At 54.3% G+C, this 18,644-nt stretch overlaps 2 protein-coding genes across 2 annotated transcripts in view; one reads left to right on the top strand and one right to left on the bottom strand.

Annotated features, from left to right (window-relative positions):
* The window catches only part of LOC142486296 (integrin alpha-X-like), a gene marked incomplete at its 5' end in the record, with an annotated part of 54,016 nt that extends 40,276 nt beyond the window's left edge, over positions 1 to 13,740 (top strand). Inside the window, 2 exons of the mRNA XM_075584922.1 lie at positions 9,723 to 9,833; positions 13,322 to 13,740. Of these exons, the coding sequence (XP_075441037.1) occupies positions 9,723 to 9,833; positions 13,322 to 13,420 (210 nt within the window). The remainder of the gene's footprint in view (positions 1 to 9,722; positions 9,834 to 13,321) is intronic.
* Positions 13,741 to 17,065: 3,325 nt separating this feature from the next.
* Positions 17,066 to 18,644, bottom strand: part of LOC142486297 (ras-related protein Rab-35-like) — a 14,001-nt gene continuing 12,422 nt past the window's right edge. Inside the window, exon 3 of the mRNA XM_075584923.1 lies at positions 17,066 to 18,644. This exon is cut by the window's right edge and continues 2,370 nt beyond it. The gene's annotated coding sequence lies outside the window, so the exon portion shown is untranslated.

Genomic DNA, 18,644 nt, shown 5'->3' on the forward strand with positions numbered 1-18,644 from the left:
TGTATCTCAGATACAGACGGTGCTGGAGATATACACAGAGTATAATTACCTCCCTGTGTCTCTCTCTCTCCTCACACTGTGTCTCTCTCTCTCCTCACACTGTCTCTCTCTCTCCTCACACTGTGTCTCTCTTTCTCTCCTCACACTGTGTCTCTCTCTCTCTCTCCTCACACTGTGTCTCTCTCTCTCCTCACACTGTGTGTGTCTCTCTCTCCTCACACTGTGTGTCTCTCTGTCCTCACACTGTGTGTCTCTCTCTCCTCACACTGTGTGTCTCTCTCTCCTCACACTGTGTCTCTCTCTCTCCTCACACTGTCTCTCTCTCTCCTCACACTGTGTCTCTCTCTCTCTCCTCACACTGTGTCTCTCTCTCTCCTCACACTGTGTCTCTCTCCCCTCGCTGTGTCTCTCTCTCCTCACACTGTGTCTCTCTCTCTCCTCACACTGTGTCTCTCTCTCTCTCCTCACACTGTGTCTCTCTCTCTCTCTCTCTCCTCACACTGTGTCTCTCTCTCTCCTCACACTGTGTGTGTCTCTCTCTCCTCACACTGTGTGTCTCTCTGTCCTCATACTGTGTGTCTCTCTCTCCTCACACTGTGTGTCTCTCTCTCCTCACACTGTGTCTCTCTCTCTCCTCACACTGTCTCTCTCTCTCCTCACACTGTGTCTCTCTCTCTCTCCTCACACTGTGTGTCTCTCTCTCCTCACACTGTGTGTCTCTCTCTCCTCACACTGTGTGTCTCTCTCTCCTCACACTGTGTGTCTCTCTCTCCTCACACTGTGTGTCTCTCTCTCCTCACACTGTGTGTCTCTCTCTCCTCACACCGTGTGTCTCTCTCTCCTCACACCGTGTGTCTCTCTCTCCTCACACCGTGTGTCTCTCTCTCCTCACACTGTGTGTCTCTCTCTCCTCACACTGTGTCTCTCTCTCCCCTCGCTGTGTCTCTCTCTCCTCACACTGTGTCTCTCTCTCTCCTCACACTGTGTGTCTCTCTCTCTCTTCACACTGTGTCTCTCTCTCTCCTCACACTGTGTCTCTCTCTCTCCTCACACTGTGTCTCTCTCCTCACACTGTGTCTCTCTCCTCACACTGTGTCTCTCTCCTCACACTGTGTGTCTCTCTCTCTTCACACTGTGTGTCTCTCTCTCCTCACACTGTGTGTCTCTCTCTCCTCACACTGTGTCTCTCTCTCTCTCCCCTCGCTGTGTGTATCTCAGATACAGACGGTGCTGGAGATATACACAGAGTATAATTACCTCCCTGTGTCTCTCTCTCTCCTCACACTGTGTTTCTCTCTCTCCTCACACTGTCTCTCTCTCTCCTCACACTGTGTCTCTCTCTCTCCTCACACTGTGTCTCTCTCTCTCTCTCCTCACACTGTCTCTCTCTCTCCTCACACTGTGTCTCTCTCTCTCCTCACACTGTGTCTCTCTCTCTCCTCACACTGTGTGTCTCTCTCTCCTCACACTGTGTCTCTCTCTCTCCTCACACTGTGTCTCTCTCTCTCCTCACACTGTGTCTCTCTCTCTCCTCACACTGTGTGTCTCTCTCTCCTCACACTGTGTCTCTCTCTCCTCACACTGTGTCTCTCTCTCCTCACACTGTGTCTCTCTCTCCTCACACTGTGTCTCTCTCTCCTCACACTGTTTGTCTCTCTCTCCTCACACTGTGTGTCTCTCTCTCTCCTCACACTGTGTGTCTCTCTCTCTCCTCACACTGTGTGTCTCTCTCTCTCCTCACACTGTGTCTCTCTCTCCCCTCGCTGTGTGTATCTCAGATACAGACGGTGCTGGAGATATACACAGAGTATAATTACCTCCCTGTGTCTCTCTCTCCTCACACTGTGTCTCTCTCTCCTCACACTGTGTGTCTCTCTCTCTCCTCACACTGTGTGTCTCTCTCTCTCCTCACACTGTGTCTCTCTCTCTCCTCACACTGTGTGTCTCTCACTCTCCTCACACTGTGTGTCTCTCTCTCCTCACACTGTGTCTCTCTCTCTCCTCACACTGTGTGTGTCTCTCTCTCCTCACACTGTGTCTCTCTCCTCACACTGTGTCTCTCTCTCTCCTCACACTGTGTCTCTCTCTCTCCTCACACTGTGTGTCTCTCTCTCCTCACAATGTGTGTCTCTCTCTCCTCACACTGTGTGTCTCTCTCTCCTCACACTGTTTGTCTCTCTCTCTCCTCACACTGTGTGTCTCTCTCTCTCCTCACACTGTGTGTCTCTCTCTCTCCTCACACTGTGTCTCTCTCTCCCCTCGCTGTGTGTATCTCAGATACAGACGGTGCTGGAGATATACACAGAGTATAATTACCTCCCTGTGTCTCTCTCTCCTCACACTGTGTCTCTCTCTCCTCACACTGTGTGTCTCTCTCTCTCCTCACACTGTGTGTCTCTCTCTCTCCTCACACTGTGTCTCTCTCTCTCCTCACACTGTGTGTCTCTCACTCTCCTCACACTGTGTGTCTCTCTCTCCTCACACTGTGTCTCTCTCTCTCCTCACACTGTGTGTGTCTCTCTCTCCTCACACTGTGTCTCTCTCCTCACACTGTGTCTCTCTCTCTCCTCACACTGTGTCTCTCTCTCTCCTCACACTGTGTGTCTCTCTCTCCTCACAATGTGTGTCTCTCTCTCCTCACACTGTGTGTCTCTCTCTCCTCACACTGTGTGTCTCTCTCTCCTCACACTGTGTGTCTCTCTCTCCTCACACTGTGTGTCTCTCTCTCCTCACACCGTGTGTCTCTCTCTCCTCACACCGTGTGTCTCTCTCTCCTCACACCGTGTGTCTCTCTCTCCTCACACCGTGTGTCTCTCTCTCCTCACACCGTGTGTCTCTCTCTCCTCACATTGTGTCTCTCTCTCCTCACATTGTGTCTCTCTCTCCTCACACTGTGTCTCTCTCTCCTCACACTGTGTCTCTCTCTCCTCACACTGTGTGTCTCTCTCTCCTCACACTGTGTGTCTCTCTCTCCTCACACTGTGTGTCTCTCTCTCCTCACACTGTGTGTCTCTCTCTCCTCACACTGTGTCTCTCTCTCATCACACTGTGTCTCTCTCTCATCACACCATGTCTCTCTCTCATCACACCATGTCTCTCTCTCATCACACCGTGTCTCTCTCTCATCACACCGTGTCTCTCTCTCATTACACTGTGTCTCTCTCTCATTACACTGTGTCTCTCTCTCCTCACACTGTGTGTCTCTCTCTCCTCACACTGTGTGTCTCTCTCTCCTCACACTGTGTGTCTCTCTCTCCCTCACTGTGTCTCTCTCTCCTCACACTGTGTCTCTCTCTCCTCACACTGTGTCTCTCTCTCCTCACACTGTGTCTCTCTCTCCTCACACTGTGTCTCTCTCTCCTCACACTGTGTCTCTCTCTCCTCACACTGTGTGTCTCTCTCCTCACACTGTGTGTCTCTCTCTCCTCACACTGTGTGTCTCTCTCTCCTCACACTGTGTGTCTCTCTCTCCTCACACTGTGTGTCTCTCTCTCCTCACACTGTGTGTCTCTCTCTCCTCACACTGTGTGTCTCTCTCTCCTCACACTGTGTGTCTCTCTCTCCTCACACTGTGTGTCTCTCTCTCCTCACACTGTGTGTCTCTCTCTCCTCACACTGTGTGTCTCTCTCTCCTCACACTGTGTGTCTCTCTCTCCTCACACTGTGTGTCTCTCTCTCCTCACACTGTGTGTCTCTCTCTCCTCACACTGTGTGTCTCTCTCTCCTCACACTGTGTGTCTCTCTCTCCTCACACTGTGTGTCTCTCTCTCACACTGTCTCTCTCTCTCCTCACACTGTGTCTCTCTCTCTCCTCACACTGTGTCTCTCTCTCTCCTCACACTGTGTCTCTCTCTCTCCTCACACTGTGTCTCTCTCTCTCCTCACACTGTGTCTCTCTCTCTCCTCACACTGTGTCTCTCTCTCTCCTCACACTGTGTCTCTCTCTCTCCTCACACTGTGTCTCTCTCTCTCCTCACACTGTGTCTCTCTCTCTCCTCACACTGTGTCTCTCTCTCTCCTCACACTGTGTCTCTCTCTCTCCTCACACTGTGTCTCTCTCTCTCCTCACACTGTGTCTCTCTCTCCTCACACTGTGTCTCTCTCTCTCTCCTCACACTGTGTCTCTCTCTCTCCTCACACTGTGTCTCTCTCTCCTCACACTGTGTCTCTCTCTCTCCTCACACTGTGTCTCTCTCTCTCCTCACACTGTCTCTCTCTCTCCTCACACTGTCTCTCTCTCTCTCCTCACACTGTCTCTCTCTCCTCACACTGTGTCTCTCTCTCTCCTCACACTGTGTGTCTCTCTCTCCTCACACTGTGTGTCTCTCTCTCCTCACACTGTGTGTCTCTCTCTCCTCACATTGTGTCTCTCTCTCCTCACATTGTGTCTCTCTCTCCTCACACTGTGTCTCTCTCTCCTCACACTGTGTGTCTCTCTCTCCTCACACTGTGTGTCTCTCTCTCCTCACACTGTGTGTCTCTCTCTCCTCACACTGTGTGTCTCTCTCTCCTCACACTGTGTCTCTCTCTCATCACACTGTGTCTCTCTCTCATCACACCATGTCTCTCTCTCATCACACCATGTCTCTCTCTCATCACACCGTGTCTCTCTCTCATCACACCGTGTCTCTCTCTCATTACACTGTGTCTCTCTCTCATTACACTGTGTCTCTCTCTCCTCACACTGTGTGTCTCTCTCTCCTCACACTGTGTGTCTCTCTCTCCTCACACTGTGTGTCTCTCTCTCCCTCACTGTGTCTCTCTCTCCTCACACTGTGTCTCTCTCTCCTCACACTGTGTCTCTCTCTCCTCACACTGTGTCTCTCTCTCCTCACACTGTGTCTCTCTCTCCTCACACTGTGTCTCTCTCTCCTCACACTGTGTCTCTCTCTCCTCACACTGTGTCTCTCTCTCCTCACACTGTGTGTCTCTCTCTCCTCACACTGTGTGTCTCTCTCTCCTCACACTGTGTGTCTCTCTCTCCTCACACTGTGTGTCTCTCTCTCCTCACACTGTGTGTCTCTCTCTCCTCACACTGTGTGTCTCTCTCTCCTCACACTGTGTGTCTCTCTCTCCTCACACTGTGTGTCTCTCTCTCCTCACACTGTGTGTCTCTCTCTCCTCACACTGTGTGTCTCTCTCTCCTCACACTGTGTGTCTCTCTCTCCTCACACTGTGTGTCTCTCTCTCCTCACACTGTGTGTCTCTCTCTCCTCACACTGTGTGTCTCTCTCTCCTCACACTGTGTGTCTCTCTCTCCTCACACTGTCTCTCTCTCTCCTCACACTGTGTCTCTCTCTCTCCTCACACTGTGTCTCTCTCTCTCCTCACACTGTGTCTCTCTCTCTCCTCACACTGTGTCTCTCTCTCTCCTCACACTGTGTCTCTCTCTCTCCTCACACTGTGTCTCTCTCTCTCCTCACACTGTGTCTCTCTCTCTCCTCACACTGTGTCTCTCTCTCTCCTCACACTGTGTCTCTCTCTCTCCTCACACTGTGTCTCTCTCTCTCCTCACACTGTGTCTCTCTCTCTCCTCACACTGTGTCTCTCTCTCTCCTCACACTGTGTCTCTCTCTCTCCTCACACTGTGTCTCTCTCTCTCTCCTCACACTGTGTCTCTCTCTCTCCTCACACTGTGTCTCTCTCTCCTCACACTGTGTCTCTCTCTCCTCACACTGTGTCTCTCTCTCTCCTCACACTGTGTCTCTCTCTCTCCTCACACTGTCTCTCTCTCTCCTCACACTGTCTCTCTCTCTCTCCTCACACTGTCTCTCTCTCCTCACACTGTGTCTCTCTCTCTCCTCACACTGTGTGTCTCTCTCTCCTCACACTGTGTGTCTCTCTCTCCTCACACTGTGTGTCTCTCTCTCCTCACACTGTCTCTCTCTCTCTCCTCACACTGTCTCTCTCTCTCTCCTCACACTGTCTCTCTCTCCTCACACTGTGTCTCTCTCTCTCCTCACACTGTGTGTCTCTCTCTCCTCACACTGTGTGTCTCTCTCTCCTCACACTGTGTCTCTCTCTCTCCTCACACTGTGTCTCTCTCTCTCTCCTCACACTGTGTCTCTCTCTCTCCTCACACTGTGTCTCTCTATCTCCTCACACTGTGTCTCTCTCTCTCCTCACACTGTGTCTCTCTCTCTCCTCACACTGTGTCTCTCTCTCTCCTCACACTGTGTCTCTCTCTCTCCTCACACTGTGTCTCTCTCTCCTCACACTGTGTGTCTCTCTCCTCACACTGTGTCTCTCTCTCTCTTCACACTGTGTCTCTCTCTCTCTCCTCACACTGTGTCTCTCTCTCCTCACACTGTGTCTCTCTCTCTCCTCACACTGTGTCTCTCTCTCCTCACACTGTGTCTCTCTCTCTCCTCACACTGTGTCTCTCTCTCTCCTCACACTGTGTCTCTCTCTCCTCACACTGTGTCTCTCTCTCTCCTCACACTGTGTCTCTCTCTCTCCTCACACTGTCTCTCTCTCTCCTCACACTGTCTCTCTCTCTCTCCTCACACTGTCTCTCTCTCCTCACACTGTGTCTCTCTCTCTCCTCACACTGTGTGTCTCTCTCTCCTCACACTGTGTGTCTCTCTCTCCTCACACTGTGTCTCTCTCTCTCCTCACACTGTGTCTCTCTCTCTCCTCACACTGTGTCTATCTCTCTCCTCACACTGTGTCTCTCTCTCCTCACACTGTGTCTCTCTCTCTCCTCACACTGTGTCTCTCTCTCTCCTCACACTGTGTCTCTCTCTCTCCTCACACTGTGTCTCTCTCTCTCCTCACACTGTGTGTCTCTCTCTCCTCACACTGTGTGTCTCTCTCTCCTCACACTGTGTGTCTCTCTCTCCTCACACTGTGTGTCTCTCTCTCCTCACACTGTGTGTCTCTCTCTCCTCACACTGTGTCTCTCTCTCCTCACACTGTGTCTCTCTCTCTCCTCACACTGTGTCTCTCTCTCTCCTCACACTGTGTCTCTCTCTCTCTTCACACTGTGTCTCTCTCCTCACACTGTGTCTCTCTCTCTCCTCACACTGTGTCTCTCTCCTCACACTGTGTCTCTCTCCTCACACTGTGTGTCTCTCTCTCCTCACACTGTGTGTCTCTCTCTCCTCACACTGTGTGTCTCTCTCTCCTCACACTGTGTGTCTCTCTCTCCTCACACTGTGTGTCTCTCTCTCCTCACACTGTGTCTCTCTCTCTCTCCCCTCGCTGTGTGTATCTCAGATACAGACGGTACTGGAGATATACACAGAGTATAATTACCTCCCTGTGTCTCTCTCTCTCCTCACACTGTGTTTCTCTCTCTCCTCACACTGTCTCTCTCTCTCCTCACACTGTGTCTCTCTCTCTCCTCACACTGTGTCTCTCTCTCTCTCCTCACACTGTCTCTCTCTCTCTCCTCACACTGTGTCTCTCTCTCTCCTCACACTGTGTCTCTCTCTCTCCTCACACTGTGTGTCTCTCTCTCCTCACACTGTGTCTCTCTCTCTCCTCACACTGTGTCTCTCTCTCTCCTCACACTGTGTCTCTCTCTCTCCTCACACTGTGTGTCTCTCTCTCCTCACACTGTGTCTCTCTCTCCTCACACTGTGTCTCTCTCTCCTCACACTGTGTCTCTCTCTCCTCACACTGTGTCTCTCTCTCCTCACACTGTTTGTCTCTCTCTCCTCACACTGTGTGTCTCTCTCTCTCCTCACACTGTGTGTCTCTCTCTCTCCTCACACTGTGTGTCTCTCTCTCTCCTCACACTGTGTCTCTCTCTCCCCTCGCTGTGTGTATCTCAGATACAGACGGTGCTGGAGATATACACAGAGTATAATTACCTCCCTGTGTCTCTCTCTCCTCACACTGTGTCTCTCTCTCCTCACACTGTGTCTCTCTCTCTCCTCACACTGTGTGTCTCTCTCTCCTCACACTGTGTGTCTCTCTCTCTCCTCACACTGTGTGTCTCTCTCTCTCCTCACACTGTGTCTCTCTCTCTCCTCACACTGTGTGTCTCTCACTCTCCTCACACTGTGTGTCTCTCTCTCCTCACACTGTGTCTCTCTCTCTCCTCACACTGTGTGTGTCTCTCTCTCCTCACACTGTGTCTCTCTCCTCACACCGTGTCTCTCTCTCTCCTCACACTGTCTCTCTCTCTCCTCACACCGTGTCTCTCTCTCCTCACACCGTGTCTCTCTCTCCTCACACTGTGTGTCTCTCTCTCCTCACACTGTGTGTCTCTCTCTCCTCACACTGTGTGTCTCTCTCTCCTCACACTGTGTGTCTCTCTCTCCTCACACTGTGTGTCTCTCTCTCCTCACACTGTGTCTCTCTCTCCTCACACTGTGTGTCTCTCTCTCCTCACACTGTGTCTCTCTCTATCCTCACACTGTATCTCTCTCCTCACACTGTGTCTCTCTCTCTCCTCACACTGTGTGTCTCTCCTCACACTGTGTGTCTCTCTCTCCTCACACTGTGTCTCTCTCTCTCCTCACACTGTGTCTCTCTCTCTCCTCACACTGTCTCTCTCTCTCCTCACACTGTGTCTCTCTCTCCTCACACCGTGTCTCTCTCTCCTCACACTGTCTCTCTCTCCTCACACTGTGTGTCTGTCTCCTCACACTGTGTCTCTCTCTCCTCACACTGTGTCTCTCTCTCCTCACACTGTGTGTCTCTCTCTCCTCACACTGTGTCCCTCTCTCTCCTCACACTGTGTCTCTCTCTCTCCTCACACTGTGTCTCTCTCTCTCCTCACACTGTGTCTCTCTCTCCTCACACTGTGTCTCTCTCTCCTCACACTGTGTGTGTTTCTCTCCTCACACTGTGTCTCTCTCTCTCCTCACACTGTGTCTCTCTCTCCTCACACCGTGTCTCTCTCTCCTCACACTGTGTCTCTCTCTCCTCACACTGTGTCTCTCTCTCCTCACACTGTGTGTCTCTCTCCTCACACTGTGTGTCTCTGTCTCCTCACACTGTGTCTCTCTCTCCTCACACTGTGTCTCTCTCTCCTCACACTGTGTGTCTCTCTCTCCTCACACTGTGTGTCTCTCTCTTCTCACACTGTGTCTCTCTCTCCTCACACTGTGTCTCTCTCTCTCCTCACACTGTGTCTCTCTCTCTCCTCACACTGTGTCTCTCTCTCCTCACACTGTGTGTCTCTCTCTCCTCACACTGTGTGTCTCTCTCTCCTCACACTGTGTGTCTCTCTCTCCTCACACTGTGTGTCTCTCTCTCCTCACACTGTGTGTCTCTCTCTCCTCACACTGTGTGTCTCTCTCTCTCCTCACACTGTGTGTCTCTCTCTCTCCTCACACTGTGTCTCTCTCTCTCCTCACACTGTGTCTCTCTCTCTCCTTACACTGTGTCTCTCTCTCTCCTCACACTGTGTGTCTCTCTCTCCTCACACTGTGTGTCTCTCTCTCCTCACACTGTGTGTCTCTCTCTCCTCACACTGTGTGTCTCTCTCTCCTCACACTGTGTGTCTCTCTCTCCTCACACTGTGTGTCTCTCTCCCCTCGCTGTGTCTCTCTCTCCTCACACTGTGTGTCTCTCTCTCCTCACACTGTGTGTCTCTCTCTCTCCTCACACTGTGTGTCTCTCTCTCTCCTCACACTGTGTATCTCTCTCTCCTCACACTGTGTGTCTCTCACTCTCCTCACACTGTGTGTCTCTCTCTCTCCTCACACTGTGTCTCTCTCTCCTCACACTGTGTGTCTCTCTCTCCCCCCTCACTGTGTGTATCTCAGATACAGACGGTGCTGGAGATATACACAGAGTATAATTACCTCCCTGTGATAATCGGGAGTAGCGTGGGGGGGCTGGTGCTCCTGGCTCTGATTATTGGGGGTCTCTATAAGGTAAGTGTGTGTAATATATATTATATATAGATCTTCAGCCCATCTCCCATTATTCACAATCAGGGCCTCAGCGCCAGGGAGATCACCTGCACAATCGCGCCAGTATATACCGCCCCCCCACAACCCGCGCCAGTATATACCGCCCCCGCACACCCGCGTCTGCATATACAGCCCCCGCACACTCGCGCCTGTATATACCGCCCCCCCACAACCCGCGCCAGTATATACCGCCCCCGCACACCCGCGTCTGCATATACAGCCCCCGCACACTCGCGCCTGTATGTACTGCATCTGCACACCGTGCCCAGCGCATGCACTCACCCTATACACGTACTCATCAAGCACACTCGCCCAGCGCGCACACGCACGCCCCGTGCAACTACACATCCAGCACACTCGCCCAGCGTGCACACGCACGCCCCATGCAACTACTCATCCAGCACACGCCCAGCGCACACACGCACGCCCCATGCAACTACTCATCCAGCACACTCGCCCAGCACGCACACGCACTCCCCGCGCAACTACTCATCCAGCACACTCGCCCAGCGCGCACACGCACGCCCCATGCAACTACACATCCAGCACTCGCCCAGCGTGCACATGCACGCCCCGCGCAACTACACATCCAGCACACGCCCAGCGCGCACACGCACGCCCCATGCAACTACTCATCCAGCACACTCACCCAGCGCGCGCACGCACGCCCGCGCAACTACACATCCAGCACACTCACCCAGCGCGCACACGCACGCCCCGCGCAACTACTCATCCAGCACACGCACGCCCCGCGCAACTACACATCCAGCTCACTCGCCCAGCGCAAACACGCACGCCCCGCGCAACTACACATCCAGCACACTCGCCCAGCGTGCACACGCACGCCCCGCACAACTACACATCCAGCACACTCGCCCAGCACACACACGCACGCCCGCGCAACTACACATCCAGCACACTCGCCCAGCGCACACACGCACGCCCGCGCAACTACACATCCAGCACACTCGCCCAGCGCACACACGCACGCCCGCGCAACTACACATCCAGCGCGCACGCGCACGCCCCGCGCAACTACACATCCAGCACTCGCCCAGCGCACACACGCACGCACGCCCCATGCAACTACACATCCAGCACACTCGCCCAGCGCGCACACGCACGCCCCGCGCAACTACTCATCCAGCACACTCGCCCAGTGCATGCACGTCCCGTGCAACTACACATCCAGCACACTTGCCCAGCGCACACACGCACGCCCCATTCAACTACTCATCCAGCACACTCGCCCAGCGCACACACGCACGCCCCGCGCAACTACACATCCAGCACACTCGCCCAGCGTGCACACGCACGCCCCGCGCAACTACACATCCAGCACACTCGCCCAGCGCACACACGCACGCCCCGCGCAACTACACATCCAGCACACTCGCCCAGCGCACACGCACGCCCCGCGCAACTACACATCCAGCACACTCGCCCAGCGCGCACACGCACGCCCCGCGCAACTACACATCCAGCACTCGCCCAGCGCGCACACGCACGCCCCGCGCAACTACACATCCAGCACACTCGCCCAGCGCACACACGCACGCCCCGCGCAACTACACATCCAGCACACTCGCCCAGCGCACACGCACGCCCCGCGCAACTACACATCCAGCACACTCGCCCAGCGCGCACACGCACGCCCCGCGCAACTACTCATCCAGCACACTCGCCCAGCATGCACACGCACGCCCCACGCAACTACACATCCAGCACACGCCCAGCGCACACACGCACGCCCCGCGCAACTACTCATCCAGCACACTCGCCCAGCGCACACACGCACGCCCCACGCAACTACACATCCAGCACACGCCCAGCGCACACACGCACGCCCCGTGCAACTACACATCCAGCACACGCCCAGCGCACACACGCACGCCCCGCGCAACTACTCATCCAGCACACTCGCCCAGCGCACACACGCACGCCCCGCGCAACTACTCATCCAGCACACACGCCCAGCGCACACACGCACGCCCCGCGCAACTACTCATCCAGCACACACGCCCAGCGCACACACGCACGCCCCGCGCAACTACTCATCCAGCACACACGCCCAGCGCACACACGCACGCCCCGCGCAACTACTCATCCAGCACACACGCCCAGCGCACACACGCACGCCCCGCGCAACTACACATCCAGCACACACCCAGCGCACACGCACGCCCCGTGCAACTACACATCCAGCACACTCGCCCAGCGCGCACACGCACGCCCCGCGCAACTACACATCCAGCACACGCCCAGCGCGCACACGCACGCCCCGTGCAACTACACATCCAGCACACTCGCCCAGCGTGCACACGCACGCCCCATGCAACTACTCATCCAGCACACTCGCCCAGCGCACACACGCACGCCCCGCGCAACTACTCATCCAGCACACTCGCCCAGCGCACACACGCACGCCCCGCGCAACTACTCATCCAGCACACTCGCCCAGCGCGCACACGCACGCCCCATGCAACTACTCATCCAGCACACTCGCCCAGCATGCACACGCACGCCCCATGCAACTACTCATCCAGCACACTCGCCCAGCGCACACGCACGCCCCATGCAACTACACATCCAGCACACGCCCAGCGCACACACGCACGCCCCGTGCAACTACACATCCAGCACACGCCCAGCGCACACACGCACGCCCCGCGCAACTACACATCCAGCACACGCCAAGCGCACACACGCACACCCCGCGCAACTACACATCCAGCACACGCCCAGCGCACACCCCATGCAACTACACATCCAGCACACTCGCCCAGCGTGCACACGCACGCCCCATGCAACTACACATCCAGCACACGCCCAGCGCACACACGCACGCCCCGTGCAACTACACATCCAGCACACGCCCAGCGCACACACGCACGCCCCGCGCAACTACACATCCAGCACTCGCCCAGCGCACACACGCACACCCCGCGCAACTACACATCCAGCACACGCCCAGCGCACACGCACGCCCCGCGCAACTACTCATCCAGCACACTCGCCCAGCGCGCACACGCACGCCCCGCGCAACTACACATCCAGCACTCGCCCAGCGTGCACACGCACGCCCCGCGCAACTACTCATCCAGCACACTCGCCCAGCGCACACGCACGCCCCGCGCAACTACACATCCAGCACACACGCCCAGCGCACACACGCACGCCCCGCGCAACTACACATCCAGCACACTCGCCCAGCGCACACACGCACGCCCCGCGCAACTACACATCCAGCACACTCGCCCAGCGCACACGCACGCCCCATGCAACTACTCATCCAGCACTCGCCCAGCACACACACGCACGCCCCGCGCAACTACTCATCCAGCACTCTCCCAGCGCGCACACACATCCAGCACACGCCCAGCGCGCACACACACGCACGCCCAGCGCGCACACGCATGTACACTCACTTTAAGCCTGTCTCTCTCCAGTTGGGATTCTTCAATCGCCAGTACAAACAGATGCTGGATGCAGAACCCGCGGCAAACCCGGAACCCGCGGCAAACCCGGAACCCGTGGCTGCAGCGTGACACTGCCGGATGTAAAGATCGTTTCACATGTATACAGTGTGTGTGTATATAACACACGCACACGCACACGCACACACGATGGGACAGAGCAATTATTTGATACAAAAGATTAATTTTATAATTGAAATGTTAATATTCAGTTAGATGCAAAAATAAGCTTTATATTCATGTACAGCCCGGGAGAAAGTATATAAATATATATATATACACACATATTCCTATGCGGGAGGGGGCGGGGCTAGCAGCGCCTCCTGTGATTGGACGGGGACACATTAAAGATGCGCGCTGCCGTCAGTTTTAATAAAAGTTCCCACACAATGCATTATGGTCCAGAGGTCACTGCATGGCGCCTCGTTCTGCGGCGCTCTGCTATTCCAGCGCCGACACCCCACACACACACCCCACACACACACACCGCTCTGTCACCTCTACACTCATATTCCAGCGACGACACTTCACACACCCCACATACACACACAGCCCACATACACACACAGCACACTGTATGCAGGCTCTCTCACACACACACACACCGCTCTGTCACCTCTACCCTGCTATTCCAGCGCCGACACCCCACATACACAACCTCTGTCACCTCTACACTACTATTCCAGCGCCGACACTTCACACACCCCACATACACACACAGCCCACATACACACACAGCACACTGTATGCAGGCTCTCTCACACACACACCGCTCTGTCACCTCTACCCTGCTATTCCAGCGCCGACACCCCACATACACACACCTCTGTCACCTCTACACTACTATTCCAGCGCCGACACTTCACACACCCCACATACACACACAGCCCACATACACACACAGCACACATACACACACAGCACACTGTATGCAGGCTCTCTCACACACACACACACACACAGCACACATACACACACAGCACACTGTATGCAGGCTCTCTCACACACACACACCGCTCTGTCACCTCTACTCTGCTATTCCAGCGCCGACACCCCACATACACACACCTCTGTCACTAAACAGCACCTCGTTCTGAGGAGCTATTCCAGCGCTGACACACACACACACGTCACAGCCCTGTTACTGCACCTTCATCCTGCTCTACTCTGCTATTCCAGCACTGACACACACACACACACACACACACACGTCACAGCACTGTTACTGCACCTTCATCCTGCTCTACTCTGCTATTCCAGCACTGACACACACACACACACACACACACGTCACAGCCCTGTTACTGCACCTTCATCCTGCTCTACTCTGCTATTCCAGCACTGACACACACACACACACACACACACACGTCACAGCCCTGTTACTGCACCTTCATCCTGCTCTACTCTGCTATTCCAGCACTGACACACACACACACACGTCACAGCCCTGTTACTGCACCTTCATCCTGCTCTACTCTGCTATTCCAGCACTGACACACACACACACACGTCACAGCACTGTTACTGCACCTTCATCCTGCTCTACTCTGCTATTCCAGCACTGACACACACACACACACACACACACACACACACGTCACAGCACTGTTACTGCACCTTCATCCTGCTCTACTCTGCTATTCCAGCACTGACACACACACACACACACACGTCACAGCCCTGTTACTGCACCTTCATCCTGCTCTACTCTGCTATTCCAGCACTGACACACACACACACACACACACACACACGTCACAGCCCTGTTACTGCACCTTCATCCTGCTCTACTCTGCTATTCCAGCACTGACACACACACACACACACACACACACACGTCACAGCCCTGTTACTGCACCTTCATCCTGCTCTACTCTGCTATTCCAGCACTGACACACACACACACACACACACACACACACACACACGTCACAGCCCTGTTACTGCACCTTCATCCTGCTCTACTCTGCTATTCCAGCACTGACACACACACACACACACACACACACACACACGTCACAGCCCTGTTACTGCACCTTCATCCTGCTCTACTCTGCTATTCCAGCACTGACACACACACACACACACACACACACACACACGTCACAGCCCTGTTACTGCACCTTCATCCTGCTCTACTCTGCTATTCCAGCACTGACACACACACACACACGTCACAGCCCTGTTACTGCACCTTCATCCTGCTCTACTCTGCTATTCCAGCACTGACACACACACACACGCACACACACACGTCACAGCCCTGTTACTGCACCTTCATCCTGCTCTACTCTGCTATTCCAGCACTGACACACACACACACACACACACACACGTCACAGCCCTGTTACTGCACCTTCATCCTGCTCTACTCTGCTATTCCAGCACTGACACACACACACACACACACACACACACACACGTCACAGCCCTGTTACTGCACCTTCATCCTGCTCTACTCTGCTATTCCAGCACTGACACACACACACACACACACACACACACACACACACACGTCACAGCACTGTTACTGCACCTTCATCCTGCTCTACTCTGCTATTCCAGCACTGACACACACACACACACACACACACACACGTCACAGCCCTGTTACTGCACCTTCATCCTGCTCTACTCTGCTATTCCAGCACTGACACACACACACACACACACACACACACGTCACAGCCCTGTTACTGCACCTTCATCCTGCTCTACTCTGCTATTCCAGCACTGACACACACACACACGCACACACACACGTCACAGCCCTGCACCTTCATCCTGCTCTACTCTGCTATTCCAGCACTGACACACACACACACACACACACAACGTCACAGCCCTGGTTTACTGCACCTTCATCCTGCTCACTACTCTGCTAATTCCAGCACTGACACAACACACACAACACACACACACACACACAAGTCACAAGCCCTGTTACTGCACCTTCATCCTGCTCTACTCTGCTATTCCAGCACTGACACACACACACACACACACACACACACACGTCAACAGCCCCTGTTACTGCACCTTCATCCTGCTCTACTCTGCTATTCCCAGCACTGACACACACACACACACACACACACGTCACAGCCCTGTTACTGCACCTTCATCCTGCTCTACTCTGCTATTCCAGCACTGACACACACACACACACACACACACACGTCACAGCCCTGTTACTGCACCTTCGTCCTGCTCTACTCTGCTATTCCAGCACTGACACACACACACACACACACACACACACACGTCACAGCCCTGTTACTGCACCTTCATCCTGCTCTACTCTGCTATTCCAGCACTGACACACACACACACACGTCACAGCACTGTTACTGCACCTTCATCCTGCTCTACTCTGCTATTCCAGCACTGACACACACACACACACACACACACGTCACAGCCCTGTTACTGCACCTTCAGTCCTGCTCTACTCTGCTATTCCAGCACTGACACACACACACACACACACACACGTCACAGCCCTGTTACTGCACCTTCATCCTGCTCTACTCTGCTATTCCAGCACTGACACACACACACACACACACACACACACACGTCACAGCCCTGTTACTGCACCTTCGTCCTGCTCTACTCTGCTATTCCAGCACTGACACACACACACACACACACACACACACACGTCACAGCCCTGTTACTGCACCTTCATCCTGCTCTACCTCTGCATATTCCAGCACTGACACACACACACACACACACGTCACAGCCCTGTTACTGCACCTTCATCCTGCTCTCCTCTGCTATTCCAGCACTGACACACACACCACACACACACACACACGTCACAGCCCTGTTACTGCACCTTCATCCTGCTCTACTCTGCTATTCCAGCACTGACACACACACACACACACACACGTCACAGCCCTGTTACTGCACCTTCATCCTGCTCTACTCTGCTATTCCAGCACTGACACACACACACACACACACACACACACGTCACAGCCCTGTTACTGCACCTTCATCCTGCTCTACTCTGCTATTCCAGCACTGACACACACACACACACACACACACACACGTCACAGCCCTGTTACTGCACCTTCATCCTGCTCTCCTCTGCTATTCCAGCACTGACACACACACACACACACACGTCACAGCCCTGTTACTGCACCTTCATCCTGCTCTCCTCTGCTATTCCAGCACTGACACACACACACACACACACACACGTCACAGCCCTGTTACTGCACCTTCATCCTGCTCTACTCTGCTATTCCAGCACTGACACACACACACACACACACGTCACAGCCCTGTTACTGCACCTTCATCCTGCTCTACTCTGCTATTCCAGCACTGACACACACACACACACACACACACACACACACGTCACAGCCCTGTTACTGCACCTTCATCCTGCTCTACTCTGCTATTCCAGCACTGACACACACACACACACACACACACACGTCACAGCCCTGTTACTGCACCTTCATCCTGCTCTACTCTGCTATTCCAGCACTGACACACACACACACACACACACACACACACACGTCACAGCCCTGTTACTGCACCTTCATCCTGCTCTACTCTGCTATTCCAGCACTGACACACACACACACACACACACACACACGTCACAGCCCTGTTACTGCACCTTCATCCTGCTCTACTCTGCTATTCCAGCACTGACACACACACACACACACACACACACGTCACAGCCCTGTTACTGCACCTTCATCCTGCTCTACTCTGCTATTCCAGCACTGACACACACACACACACACACACACACACACGTCACAGCCCTGTTACTGCACCTTCATCCTGCTCTACTCTGCTATTCCAGCACTGACACACACACACACACACACACACACACACACGTCACAGCACTGTTACTGCACCTTCATCCTGCTCTACTCTGCTATTCCAGCACTGACACACACACACACACACACACACACACACGTCACAGCCCTGTTACTGCACCTTCATCCTGCTCTACTCTGCTATTCCAGCACTGACACACACACACACACACACACACACACACGTCACAGCCCTGTTACTGCACCTTCATCCTGCTCTACTCTGCTATTCCAGCACTGACACACACACACACGCACACACACACGTCACAGCCCTGTTACTGCACCTTCATCCTGCTCTACTCTGCTATTCCAGCACTGACACACACACACACACACACACACGTCACAGCCCTGTTACTGCACCTTCATCCTGCTCTACTCTGCTATTCCAGCACTGACACACACACACACACACACAC

This window comes from Ascaphus truei, unplaced genomic scaffold (genome assembly GCF_040206685.1).
Source record: "Ascaphus truei isolate aAscTru1 unplaced genomic scaffold, aAscTru1.hap1 HAP1_SCAFFOLD_808, whole genome shotgun sequence".
Taxonomy (NCBI): domain Eukaryota; kingdom Metazoa; phylum Chordata; class Amphibia; order Anura; family Ascaphidae; genus Ascaphus; species Ascaphus truei.